This window comes from Osmerus mordax, chromosome 5 (assembly GCF_038355195.1).
Source record: "Osmerus mordax isolate fOsmMor3 chromosome 5, fOsmMor3.pri, whole genome shotgun sequence".
Classification (NCBI taxonomy): domain Eukaryota; kingdom Metazoa; phylum Chordata; class Actinopteri; order Osmeriformes; family Osmeridae; genus Osmerus; species Osmerus mordax.
Genome location: NC_090054.1, coordinates 8,112,735 through 8,127,347, shown reverse-complemented (window position 1 = coordinate 8,127,347; position 14,613 = coordinate 8,112,735). Strand labels below are relative to the sequence as shown.

At 41.0% G+C, this 14,613-nt stretch overlaps 2 protein-coding genes across 4 annotated transcripts in view; one reads left to right on the top strand and one right to left on the bottom strand.

The window, feature by feature from the left end:
• Window positions 1-13,164, bottom strand: part of rnaset2 (ribonuclease T2) — a 35,523-nt gene extending 22,359 nt beyond the window's left edge. The window contains exons 1-4 of one of the 3 annotated variants that reach the window (XM_067236001.1): window positions 12,850-13,164; window positions 6,575-6,688; window positions 6,372-6,426; window positions 170-219 (exon numbers count right to left, since the gene is read on the bottom strand). In XM_067236001.1, the coding sequence (XP_067092102.1) occupies window positions 170-219; window positions 6,372-6,426; window positions 6,575-6,645 (176 nt within the window). In that variant the 5' untranslated portion in view covers window positions 6,646-6,688; window positions 12,850-13,164. Of the gene's footprint in view, window positions 1-169; window positions 220-334; window positions 2,953-6,371; window positions 6,427-6,574; window positions 6,689-12,849 lie in introns of those variants that run through there. The other 2 variants (XM_067236003.1, XM_067236002.1) reach the window with 2 other exon arrangements.
• On the top strand, window positions 1,115-1,849 carry LOC136943249 (uncharacterized). Its single transcript, XM_067236510.1, has one exon. It carries the CDS (start codon window positions 1,115-1,117, stop codon window positions 1,847-1,849), a length of 735 nt encoding a protein of 244 aa, XP_067092611.1.
• Window positions 13,165-14,613: the final 1,449 nt, after the last annotated feature.

The window sequence follows — 14,613 nt, the reverse complement described above, 5'->3', positions numbered from 1 at the left end:
CCAGCAGTCTCGATCCCCCTAGTCTGTCTATATCAGCATGTACCCCACTACTAAGTACATCATGTCTGAGATGCTGACAGAAGACTTAGCCAGTAGACTTAGACTGGTGCTGGTTAGATCATAGTTGCGCTGTGTTGTGTTAAGTATGGTTTAGTTGTGCTGCTCTTACCAGAGGCCGTGCACAGTCCAGTAGCTGATATTGGGATGGCAATGCTCCATCTGTGGATAAACATTATCATCACAGTAGCTCACAATAGCACCACAGTACATATGTTACCATATCTGTCCTTTGGCTCTAATGTATACATGCAACTACAGGTAATTGCAAAGTCACCTGTAGTAATGCAAAATGTAAAAGCAAAATCCTCGAATCACAGTCTTGTAGATTCAGAAAGCATAGATACATCCATAACCAGTGTTTCCTCTATGTTGATTTTGCCGCCACGGTATCAGAAATAGGGATGTACAAAAGGCCGTCCATCAGCAGTGATTGTAAGAGTGCATGTCTTAGAATAGCACAAACACGCGCTTCACACCACGAGCGGGCACGCGTGCCACTCGGCAGAAAAGGGAGAGAAAGAAAAAAGAGACTGCCCCGGAGGATAACTAGCCAGTGGAGATTGCATGTGTGCGTCCTTGAGAACTGTAAGTCGTATAACTTATGTTGTCAGTTCATTTAAGCCTGTTATTGTATTAGTCTATAGTTCTTGCAAATTTAAATTAAGTTAACTGGTGATTTTCATTGTTTGTATTCTTCACCTGCTAGCTAAATTGCACGTGGCTGTTGATCGATAGCGATTGCTGTACGCCCTTGCTCACGTTTGTATTTTAGGTGCATTATTATGCTGAAGTAGTTACACACATTAAGATAATGTCATTAATAGTGGGTTTATTGTTATTATTTGCTACAGAATGCTTAGCCTATATGTCAAGATCAAATTAAGACAAGATCAAATTAAGTCATTAAGGCTAATGAGCTAACAAGCTAACAAGGTTTACTCGGCGCGGCTTTCTTCCTTGGAGCCCGACGCTACTGTTCCTGTTGAACTAGCCAACTCAACGCTCTTGACGGATTATCCTGGCTGGCATAAACTATTAACGTAAATTAACTATAATGTCTCACACCCACTCACATTGTCCTACATGTGTCATTTTGCTCGAAAAGTTGACTGTTAGAGAGTCGCGTGAGGAAGAACGTATACTAGTCACTTTAGATGCGACTGGCGCAGCATCACTGGCAGGGAGTCCTAGCGCGAAGGAAGACTCAAGATTAGCCGCACCGGTTTCACCTTTGCAGCATGGTGGGAGTGGGACTCCTCAGACGTTGGTGATCGGTGACTCCATCACTCGTAACATTAGATTGGAGCAACCAGCGACAGTTTACTGTGTACCTGGGGCCAGAGCTACCGACATAGAAGCTAATCTTAGGGTGCTGGCTAGCACTAGGGCTAAGGCAAAGGCCCAAGCTAAGGCACATGGCGCACGCACTGATGATAGGTATGAGAATATTGTCATTCATGTCGGCACCAATGATGTTAGGCTGAGGCAGTCAGAGGTCACGAAGGTTAATATAGCTCGGGCATGTGACCTTGCTCAAAAGATGTGTCAGCATCGAGTAATAGTCTCTGGCCCACTACCTGTTAGGGGGACTGACGAGATCTACAGCAGACTTGTCTCTCTTAACCGTTGGTTGGCTCGCTTCTGCTCAGAACAGGGTTTAGGATTTGTAGATAATTGGTCTCGTTTCTGGGCCAAACCTGGCTTGTTGAAAAGCGACGGGCTCCATCCGAGCTGGAGAGGTGCTTTTCTATTGTCTAGGAATATTGAAGCTATTTTAGAGCAGGCCTGACACTCACTAGAACAAGCCGGGCCACAGTCTCTTAGAGAGTCTGATAGGTTTATTGATGGGTATGTTGTGAGCTGTTGGGGGCCCGATAGCCTAGCTTGTAGTGTAGCCAGTGTGGTTGCTGATGTCGTTTTTCCCATTGAGACGGTGTCTGTCCCCTGCCCTTTTTCTAAATTTCGGCCTTCAATTATTAGGAATTATACCAATTTAATATGTATTCAGCCTTGCTCCCCCGTTGCTCTTCCTACTAAGTTTTCTGATGACAGTGCCGCCCAAAAACCCATACTGGAATGTTGGGCTCCTAAACATCAGATCTCTATCCACAAAGGCCGTTTTGATTAATGATCTGATGTCCGAATGCAGCCTGGACTTGATTGGACTCACCGAAACCTGGTTAAAACCTGACGAAAATTCCCCCCTGAATGAAGCATCGCCTCCGGATTTTGCGTACTCACACATCCCTCGTGTATTAAAGAAAGGTGGTGGTGTTGCTATGATATATGAAGCTAGCTTCAACCTCAGCCTAAAATCTGTAAACACCTTTAAATCATTTGAAATAATTTGCATGAAACCACCAACTACTTTAAAAAGGAATAATGATAGTACTCCTGCCCCACCTCCCTCAATTTGTATAGTTACTCTATACCGGCCCCCCGGCCCATATTCCCTCTTCCTGGAGGAATTTGCAGATTTTAGTGCTGATCTTGTGAAATATACTGATAACATCTTAATTATGGGTGATTTTAAAATTCATGTGGATGACCCAAAGGATCCGTTAAGTAAGGCCTTTACTGCTCTAATGTATTCCAGGTCTCACTCAGGTGGTTTCCAAACCTACCCATCTTCACTCGCATACATTGGATCTAGTTCTCACGCAGGGAATCAAGATTAGTGATGTGATTGTCCACCCCCACAATCCTATATTATCTGACCCACTGCCTGGTTACCTTCAAAATGGACCTCTGCCAGAGCCTTGAAGGCACTCAGAATATTTCTACTAGACGCTGCATAACCCCAAACACAGATCTGGAACTGGCTAGTATTCTACCCGCTGCACTAGAAGCACTTGACATCCCAAATAAATCATTAAATGCTAAAACGAGGAATCTGAATTTGGTTCTTCAGCTATCCCTAGACTCTGTTGCCCCACTCAAACCAAGGAAAAGAAAAGACAATAAATTGGCTCCATGGTATTCAGAGGAAACCCGCACTCTCAAGAGGTCCACTAGAAAACTAGAACATAAGTGGCGTACCACTAAATTGGAAGATTTCCGCCTGGCCTGGAAGGACAGCCAAATGGAGTACAAGCTAGTCCTCATCAGGTCCAGATCAGAATATTTCTTTAAGTTGATTAGTAAGAACAAGCACAACACTAAGTTCCTATTTGATACTGATAAAAACAAACCTGGATCCAGGTTGTCTTAGCAACTACAGGCCAATTTCAAATTTGCCATTTCTCTCCAAAATTTTTGAAAAGGCTGTGGCACAACAGCTCACTGAGCACCTCTCCTCAAATCAGCTTTATGAACCTCTCCAGTGTGGATTTCGTCTCCACCACAGCACTGAAACTGCATTAGCCAAGGTAGTCAATGATCTATTATTAGCCTTTGACGCAGGCTCTATCTCTGTCCTGGTTCTTCTAGACCTAAATGCAGCTTTTGACACTGTGGATCATGAGATTCTCCTGGAACGTATGGAGAACTATGTTGGGATTTCTGGTACGTCATTTAAGTGGTTTAGATCGTATCTATCTGATAGATCACAATATGTCCACTATGATGGCTGCTCATCCAGGAGCTCCACTGTAAAATACGGAGTACCTCAGGGTTCAGTTCTAGGCCCTCTGTTATTTTCACTCTATATGTTGCCTTTAGGAAACATAATTACAACCTCTGGGGTAAATTTTCACTGTTATGCAGATGATACTCAGCTATATATGTCTATAAAGTCTGGAGAATTTCCACATGCTATGGAAAAATGTGTTTCTGGGTTAAGAATTTGGATGACTGCAAATTTCCTTCTTAATTTGGATAAAACCGAGGTTCAAATTTTCGGTCCTAAAAAATACAGAAATAATTTATCCAATCTGACCTTAGACCTAGATGGCGTCAAAGTCTCTCAAAGCCAGCTGGTAAAAAATTTAGGAGTCACAATGGACCCAGACCTTTCGTTTGAGTACCATATTAAGCAAATTACCAGAACTGCATTTTTCCATCTACGTAATATTGCCAAAATACGAAAATTCCTCTCAAAGGATGCGGAAAAACTAATACATGCATTTGTCACGTCCCAATTGGACTACTGCAATGTGTTGTTCTCTGGCCTCCCAATTACCTACCTAAAAAATTTACAGCGGGTGCAAAATTCTGCTGCTAGACTATTGACTAGAACAAGAAAGTTTGATCACATAACATCGTCTCTTTACACTGGCTCCCTATCCAAGCCAGAGCTGACTTCAAAGTTCTACTACTAACCTACAAATCTCTGCATGGATTGGCTCCACTGTACCTCTCCGGTCTCCTTGCACCCTATTGCCCCGCAAGAACACTTAGATCTCAAGATGCAGGCTATCTGGTGGTTCCCAAAATTAAGAAAAAAACAGCTGGAGGTAGGGCGTTCTCATATAGAGCACCTCTTCTCTGGAACAAATTACCTGTCTCAATTAAGGAGGCTGATACTGTTTCGACATTCAAAATTAGGTTAAAAACTTTATTGTTTAGTCAATTCTACGATTGTTAAAGGTAAGTATGTGTATTTACTTCTATGTAAATTTGGGGTATGTGTTTGCCTGTGTGCATCACATGTAACTTTTAAATTGTAATTATAGCTTATATGTTCACATTGCCCCATCTGGATGTTACATCTAGATGTTACAAATAAAGTAAATCTGTTACTGTATATTGTCACTGTTATAGTTTCCGTTGCTGTATATTGTTACTGTTATTATTTCTGTTACTAGTTGGAGGCAACGGGGGACGGGTTGTTTTCATCCTTATTCTATAAGTATAACTTATTTTAGAGTTATTTCCCCTGGAACAGATTTCATGTTCCAACCGAGGGGGGCTGTCGCTGTCTTGGTGTGTGGGGCTGCATCAAATACCCCTTTTTTGCTCTGTTAAATTGCTGCACCAGTCCACACTTGACCGGTGGGGATCTCATTCTATTATGACTGTAACTGTTAGCTGCTCCTGGCATTCTCTAATCCCTGCTCTCCTCTCTCTGTCCCCCCCCACATACATCCCTTGTGGTGTGGGGGGTTTGAGTTGTCAGCACCTGCCTGGTCGTCGGTCGGCCAATGCTGGACCTGGTCGCGAGTCTCCCGGTCCTTTATCCTATCTATAAAGTTGAACAATGGATTTTGGTGTTTCAAAACCCATTGACACTGTATGACTATGTTTAGCCTGTGTTCTGCTCCTCTCTCTCACCAACCATCTCTGGAGGAGGGGATCCCTCTCTGAATTGCTCCTCCCAAGGTTTCTTCCATTTTTTCTCCTGTTGGGAGTTTTTCTGGGAGTTTTTCCTTGTCTTCCTTGAGGGTTTAGGTTGGTTGAGGGGCAGTTCTATGGGCGTATGTGAAGCCCTCTGTGACATGCTTGCGTGTAAAAAGGGCTATACAAATACATTTGATTTGAATTAAGCAGACAGTGTGCTTTAGACAAGTTGTTATGTCAGTTATTAATTGGCAGCATTTATGCCTTTTAGAACATACTTTATGAGTGGAAGGGGTGTCTTTAAGTGGCCTAACATTAACCTGCTCCGAAATATAGTGAACTTTGTTTCCGAATCATAACGCTATTATTCATTACTTATTTTTCAGATGAGTTTGTTAAAATATTTCTCTAAGAAAAGGAAGACGCCTGATGATGAAGATAACCAGGTAGCCTAAAGTTCACATTACTTAGCTAAGTAGCTTGAGTTTTTTCCACTCAGATGCCCACAATGCTTTTCTTTTTTTTATCTGGAGGAAACACTAGCGGTGGCTTCTACAAAATTTTACTACGTTATTACTGGTTGCCTGATAAAATATTAGACAGGTGACAGAAGCAGACAGGCAGGAGTAGTGCAGGTGGTGGATAGAGGAGGAGACAAGAGTGAAGCACAAAACCAGAGTGAAGTGCAAGTGCAGAGTGAAGCAGAAAAGCACAATGTAACAGGAGACAGGGCAGAAAGAGAGGAGAGTGGAGGAGAAGAAGATGGCGGCATTGTGTGTGAATAGAGGTGAATAAATGTTTGTTTGTGTTGCAGCGAAGTGTCAGTTCCGTTTCATACGTAAAACATTTGGCGGCGGGGATGGGGGGGTTGTTGTTCGGACAGACCTGCCCCCACTGCTAAAAAAAAAATCCTAGAAGAAACACTGATAACATTTGTACAGTTAGTGAGCTCCTGTGCAACATCATCAAAATATATATATTTTTAACTCGATAGAATTAGTCATGTGACCTGATAGTTAATCATATGAGCAGAACATCACACGATCATGGATAAGGGTTAATGGTTATGGGAAGTAAGATAAAGGAACATATACACTGCAGAAGGTGCTGGGCCAGTGGTGGGTCAGTATCAGCTTGGTCCACACGTGTCTAGAGGTAAAACAATCAAAAAGTCCAATGTCATACCCGTGATCAGCCACAGAACATAATCAAACTCTCATTTCTCCATCATAGTACGACTGAACATTGATCTCTGGTAACTCAGGTGTGTTATGCCTAGTCAAATGGATATACTCACGGAGATGTGAAAAAATAGGCTGAGGTTGTAAAACAGCAGCAAATACAGAGGAGGAGAGGTGTCAGATTCATATTCACACCAAAACACACAGGGTCACTGTTCGAGTGAGGGGGTCTGTAAAGGATTACAAGGTTCAATTAATGCATTTAAATGTGGGTAGCCTCACATCTTGCTTTGGCACAAAATATAGGCAAATAGTTGGATTTGGTTTGGCCTAGATTAAATGTTTCAAGAATTTAGCAATATACTATTTTCTACTGTACTACAGCATGGCTTGAAATTGTGTAGCACTGCAACAACGAATCGATTAAATAGATTTTCATTATCGATTCGTTGTGTCGCGTGATTATTACGCCACTCAATATGTCGCAGAGATGTTTGAGTATTTAAAAACAAAGTTTAGTTGAGCGCGGAGCAGAGGTAGAGGAAAGGCCATCGGAGAGACGTTGTTGAGTAACGTTGTTCTGAAACACATGGCGGAGGCAGAGAAATCAGTACGACCCAAGGTGTGGGAGCATTTCACACTAAATACATCGAAACAGTGTGTTAATTGACCGAGGTGAAGTTAGTTTCATATTCGACATTCGTCTCACATTCGGAAGATGATACTTTGCAGCATCACTTTAGGGACCGGGTGAAAACAACCCATACCATTTTGAAAAATGTATACTTTTATAATATTTTTAGGAATATAAAACCTCAAACAGACACCAGAGTATCTTAACAATGTCTGGTATACTTCCACAGCCTTTACTTTTTCAATTAAGTTTCAAATAAAATGACTAATCTTTGAAAATAGCTTAATCCTCGCAAATCTTAACTTTTTTCAAAATTGTGTCAACAAATCTTAAATATACACCAGATTATTCTAATCAAGTCTGGCCTACTTCCACAACCTTTCAATTTTCAATAACGTTTTAAACAAAACTCAAATAAATTGCTCATATTGGAAAATAGCATTACATCCACACTAATATTAATAACTTTTTAAAAATTGTGTGCTTGTTTGTGCACATTCTGAAGATGTTTTGCACTGTCAATTTGCACTGTCAGTTCTGTTTTTGAATAAAGGGTTGGAAGTTAATGCTTTTTTTTTTTTTTTTTTTTTTATCCAATTCATAGATTAATCAAAAAAAGAATCGACAGATTAATCGATTATTAAAATAATCGTTAGTTGCAGCCCTAACATTGTGACCCTTTTGGTCTCATATGCTCCAAAAATTGTGCATGTGCTACCTCAAAATATATTTGAGAGGATTTGTGCGAGTGCAAATAATCGCTAAGGTGCGAAGTGTTTTAATTTCTTTACACAACGCTCGCTAATTTGCCTACTGTACAGTAGGCTGGCCTGCTGTGAGCTGATAAAGTGACCGGTCTACCGTCTATCCAACGTTACAAAACCAATTAAACTAGAGATGCTCCGATCAGGTTTTTTGGTGCCGATCACCGAAATCAGTATCTGCCGATCCGATAATACCGATCACGGTTTCGACTCCCTAACCGCTCAGCCATCTGACCCCCTGAATTGACAACCATCCGTTCTATTGCAGGGAACGTGCAACATTCCAGTGTTGAAGCTCTCTCGCTTACTATAAAATGTGTAAATAATAATAAATATTAAAATAATAATAAAAATATTAATCTTTAAATAAAAATCACAACAATAGAATCACATGTGCAACATTCCACTCTCTAGGAGGCTCTCAAGAGAACTTGGAGCTTATACAGTAGCTTTCCTGTGGAAAATTAATAATACAAACTTAACTGCAACATAAACAGGCTAGAGCCAAATATCCAATATGTTTCAAGTCAGTCAGTTTCAAGTCGATTAGTCTGCATTTAGGAGGAGATAACATACAGAATAAAGATTGATGGTGCACAGGAAGTCAGCAATTAAACCAACAAAAAAAAACATGTATATCTATCTGTATAGTGTCTCACTCACTCTCACTTCACTCACTTAACGCACTCACTCACTCGGAGAGGGGGCATACTAGAGTATTCAAACCTTACTTCTGATTAAGCAGCATCACTGGCAGATTTGCCTTGATAAATATAAGCATATCAGCATTTTTAGGAGTCAACCTGTTCCTCTTCTCATCTAAAATATGTCCTGCTGTGCTGAAAAGTCGTTCGCTATCTACACTTGTACAAGGTGCGGAGAGGAAGACTCATGCTGCTTGTGCAAGAGCAGGAAAGCGGTCTTTATTGGCCTTCTAAAAAGCAGTGGCTGTCCATGACTGTTTTCGTTCGAATGCGGGTCTCACAGAGTAACGTCGCACATGTGCGATTCTGAAAATTCCAACCGACTATTTTCCGATAGACAAAAACTATGACAAATTCTATAGTATGGCTTCAAAATGTACAATTAGGAGGCTAACAAGTAACACTAGCAGGTAGTAGCATTGCTACGAGTATTATGCTAGGTAAAGGAAGCTAACTAAAGCTAGCTAGCTTCCGTTTTGGAAAATTAACTCTGGTTGAAGCGTCGGAAATATTTAGAACTCGTGCATCTAAAGGTTAAAGAATCATTTCTTACCACTAGCGGCTTGAAATGCCTATCTAAAGTTTTATTGAAACGTCTCTGATAGTAGTTCTCGCAGATTTTATGTCATCTGATCGGCCATGTTTGATCGGCCATGTTTGATCGGCCGTTTTGAGAACGCTGATCAAAACCAATAATGGGAATATCGGCCGATCAGATCGGAGCATCCCTAAATTAAACTTCATCTTTACATTCTAAACTTAAATACAGATTTCTAGAGGTTAATAATAGCCGTCAGTCACTCCTTGTAACTGCGCTCCGTCATATGACAAGGAGCTAACTAGTGCGCAAAATAAATCCAGTCTATGGTTGAAAAAGCTTGTTGGTATGAAAAGCTTGTTGGTATGAAAAGCTTGTTGAAGAATGCACTTTCGCACTAGAAAGGTAGTGCCTTAAAATAAAATGACGTTAATACCTCAAATTAATTGACTAACGATTTAGATCTATAAGGCTAGCGTGGATCTATAAAAGGTGGCGTTTGTGTTTTAATAACGTTCCTGTTATTGGGTGTGCTCACGCCTTTGGCGAGCACAATCATTGTTCTCTCGCATATATATTATTATTATTATTTTTTAAATTATTTTCCCACCCCTAAGGATCAATCAATATTTGCGCTACATAGACAACGCCAGTGTCAAAAGGTTTGTGTTGTTTGCGATTGCGTTGCTTGTATTTTTATCCAAGTTCCGTTGCACGGTTTAAGATGAAATTACGTTTTTGTGGCAAAAAGTGCCTTTTGTCGCCAAAGGGAATCAGTGCAAGCCCAACGTCACAACGTCAGCACACGTTGGCAACAACGCATAACTACGACGTGCCAGAGAATGTCTAATAAAGAGAGAACTGCCACTCTCGGGAAACTTCCGGGTTCTGAACTGGTTGCAGTTCCACTCTAGTTCCATATGAGGGCGCTAACGGTCGAGTGCAGAATGAATGGAGGTCTATGGAGTTATACCCCTCAAAATCCACTTTTCTCAGGATATAATTTTTTTCTAGTAATTTGAATTTTGAATTCGAAAGGGGAGGCAAAACAAATACACACTGCTGGGTGTTAGATTTTTTTGAAGGCGCCTTTTTGTTCTAAAAAGCCTTTTCAAATGTCATTGACGTCATACACATTGTACGACCAGAGATATTGTTTCACGGCAAGCTCTGGTCACTTCCTTTTTTCTCTCGAGCTATCGACAACACAGCTGACAGGTTAGGCTCTCCTTGTCAATACACATGCTCGAAAGAGTGTTGGGTTGCTAATGTTGTTGCTAATGTTGCTAATGCTCTGACATTCTGATTCTGCTGCGGATGCCATCAAGCGGGATCTCTGGTTGTAGTCAGTCCTTCACTAACCAATCAGCATTCGTTAGCAGAATGCTAGCGTGTTATGGGCAACAACGACTCACCCTGTAAGAAATAGAAAGGACAAATGTGCTTGTTCATTCAATTTTCGACCTATAATCCATGTTGAACATATAAAAACTACAATAAAATCTGAGATTTCTCAACGACAATCAGGTGAAAGAGACAAATTTAGCCGTTTAGCTCCATGGACTCCCATTCATTCTGCACTCGACCGCGATCACTCCCAGTGGAACTGCAACAAAATTCAGTACAATGGGGCTTAATAGGGAGTGGCCAGGCTCTCCTTAAAACAGGCTCTGGACGTGCATAGATGTACTAAGACTGTTGCGCATAGTAGGCTACTGGCAGCAACATACATTTAAGTAATTCAAGACTTGCATGTACAGTAAGTAATTTCCCATTAAATAATGTATTTAAACTCAAGCTTGTGTGGTTGAGAGCGAATATCATTCACGTCTTACTAAAACAGCGGCCACGCGAAAGGGAATGAGGAAACTGTTTCCTCAGCTAAAAAATACAATGCGGGTCACGTGAAAAAAGGATCCAAAGACTCGTAGAAAGACCAAGTCGGGAAATGAACGAATCGTTCGTTTCCTCTAGCTACCAGTACAGAGCCTATGCAGGTCACTTGAAAAATGATCCAAAGACTCGTAGAAAGACCGAGTCGGGAAATGAACGAATCATTCGTTTCTTCTAGCTGCCACTACAGAGCCTATGCAGGTCACGTGAAAAATGATCCAAAGACTCGTAGAAAAGACCGAGTCGGGAAATGAACGAATCGTTCGTTTCCTCTAGCTACCGCTACAGAGCCTATGCAGGTCACGTGAAAAAGGATCCAAAGACTCGTAGAAAGACCGAGTCGGGAAATGAACGAATCGTTCGTTTCCTCTAGCTACCAGTACAGAGCCTATGCAGGTCACGTGAAAAATGATCCAAAGACTCGTAGAAAGACCGAGTCGGGAAATGAACGAATCATTCGTTTCTTCTAGCTGCCACTACAGAGCCTATGCAGGTCACGTGAAAAATGATCCAAAGACTCGTAGAAAAGACCCGAGTAGGGAAATGAACGAATCGTTCGTTTCCTCTAGCTACCGCTACAGAGCCTATGCAGGTCACGTGAAAAATGATCCAAAGACTCGTAGAAAGACCGAGTCGGGAAATGAACGAATCGTTCCCTCTAGCGTTTCCTCTAGCTACCACTACAGAGCCTATGCAGGTCACGTGAAAAATAATCCAAAGACTCGTACCCGAAGACCGAGTCGGGTAATGAACGAATCATTTCTGTTTACTTGGACGAGCCTATGCAACAGTCCCGATGCGCGGCCACGAGAAAATGAACGAATCACTCTTTGAGAGGACTCGTTACTCCCGAGTCCTTGTAAGGATTCGTTCAAAATGAACGAATCGTTCACGAACGACACATCACTAGTCGTATTTGGCATTGTTACTGACATTGATCGCTTCCAGCTAAATTATTTTGAATTAGCCATTTCCCCCTAAATAAACGTCAAGCTTATTTACGTTTTTGGGGGGCATATTTTCAGTTAGCAGATGGTACTGTACTGTTTCAATCCTATTCTATCTAATACTGCCGGTAACAACGTTGTTACTTAGAATAGCTTGTTTCAAGGGGGTTCAGCTTGTTTCAAAGGTGGTTGTCAATGAATGAATTCAATATGAGTGGGCTAAATGCTTGAAAATATCACTACTGTAGAAGGGAAAAACTTAAGGTGACGTTTAAGTCTTATAGGTTTCATTCTACATAACATTTATTCATTTAGCAAACGCCCGTATCCAGAGCGACTTACAGTAGTACAGGGACATGCTACACTTCACTTTGTGTATTTTGAATTGTACATGAGCAGCAACAAATGTAGGCTATGCTTTTAAATCTATGCAATCTTCATAAATAATAAGGCATTTTTATATAAAATACAATATCAGTTGTAAAAATTACAGTTAATAAACGGACCCATCTGCAACCGATGCAAGCAAGCACACCCTACAACTTCCCCGGAAATTGTACCCTCTCTAGTTAGTTACTGCTTTGAGAAGTTGGAATCTGCGCCACTTTCAACCTACAACTTTCAGCGTCATACTGGAGTACATGCGTACTTGGTATTTCATCATTTCGATTTAGTATCTCAATTTCAATTTAATTATCTCAAAATGTCGATTTAGTATTTCATAATTATCACTTAGTATCATTATTTCGATCTAGTATCTCAATTGTCTTATTTTGTCTTGATTTTTTTTACTGGCGGAAATGGGAAACTTCCATAGGTATGTGCCCGCTGTGAGCTTATAAACTATAGAGCATATGTTTCACTCATGAAACGTGTGTGAGAGAGGGATGAGGAAAGAGACCAAACCTTACCTTTGTTATATTGCTCGTTGGTAACGCTCGGCTTCAGCTTGTATTGCCTTGGGCTTCAAACACTCGAGTAAAAGAAAATATCAGTAGGCTACCCTTAATCAGAATCAGACGAACCCTAACCCTACTAACGTGTCGTGAAGGTTTTCACTGAGAGATCTATAACAATTAGTTTAAATTGGGATAGCTAGATAGAAGTGTAGCCTAGCAGTACCTAAATCCGTCAATTTCGTATTCGATCAATAGGAATCCTTTCCTGTTGGAAGCCTGTACGCAATGGTAATCACGTGAACAGCACGTGATTTTTGCACAACAGAGCCAGGCCAGAGCCATAGAGCCATTTTCTATGGCTCTGACACCGTGTCCTAACTGGATGCGAGCGTCCGACTGTCGCGTCGCATCGGACGCTCTCTGTCCACACTGAACGCGTAAAATATGCACTTCTGTTACCTCACGTAATCAGAATCAGAATTCGGTTTATTCGCCATGTATGTTATACAAACACGGAATTTACTGTGGCAGGGAGGTGCAAAACACTAAACATATACAGATATTAAATTAAGTAAAAGTACAAAAGTTTAACTATTTCTAAGAACTAAACAATCTAAAAATACAATTTAAATATTAAATAAAATATATATAAAAATAAGAATAATGAGCAGCGTGAATGGTCAACATAGTGCAATCGGATACTGAGATAAAGTGGCTTATGCATACTGAATTGCCATTAGATGGACTTATAATAGTTCAATAAGTGAATGAATGTCAATGGGAGTCCTTGGCCTTGTTGAAGAGGCCAGTAGCAGATGGAAAGAAACTGTTCTTATGGCGTGAGGTTTTGGTCCCGATGGACCGCAGTCTTCTGCCAGAGGGGAGTAGCTGGAACAGGGAGTGACCAGGGTGGGAGGGGTCGGCCACAATCTTCCTCGCACGCCTCAGGGTCCTCGAGGTGTGCAGGTCCTTGAGGGTAGGCAGATTGCAGCCGATCACCTTCTAAACAAACAGCTGTGCGCTCGAGATCAGACTGGAGAAGTAACCGATCGTAAAAGATGGGTAGGTACTTGCTATCTACATACGTTTGTACATTTTAAACATGAAACACGTTTTATATTTTGATATTTCGATTTACTTTTGACTGGAAATGACATATAGTATGTATCCAACAGTAAGTAGGTAATTAGTATTGGTCATTTACCTTGAAAGGCCAGAGTTATTCAGTTAGCAAGTGTCAGTTGGAGATCTGTTTGTCACTTTGTAACCATATAACGCTACTGTAAATGTGAAGGAGTGTGGTTAGAGTAGGCTCTCCCTCCATCATTCAAATGTTAAACTTTACTCCCCAAACGACTAACATTAGACTTTGTCATAATTGTTTTCAAATAGGACCCTTTTACAGACGTCAAGAGTTGAAGAAAAAGAAAATAGCAGTTTGTTTACTCCTCCAGCAGAGAACTTCCAGCAGGACAAGGCAGTGGGTTCATCCACTCAACCAAAGACGAAAACAGCAAGGGGACTACTATAACCTTGTACAGGAATTGGCACTTGACAGCAGAAGATATCACAATTATTTTAGGATGAGCCCCGCGCAATTAGAAGAGGTGTTGTCCTATGTAGGTCAGGACCTTTGTAAACAAACAACTACCTACAGAGAGCCAATTGAGGCCAAACAAAGATTGGCTATCACATTGAGGTAAATGAAAGACATAAGCTTTAGATAAAAAGTGTTCATTTTTATTTATTCCATAGAAAATGCTTCCAGTAAATCTG

Coding starts and splice junctions, on each gene's coding strand:
- LOC136943249 (XM_067236510.1), top strand. CDS start 1,115: ATGTCTCACACCCACTCACATTGTCCTACATGTGTCATTTTGCTCGAA.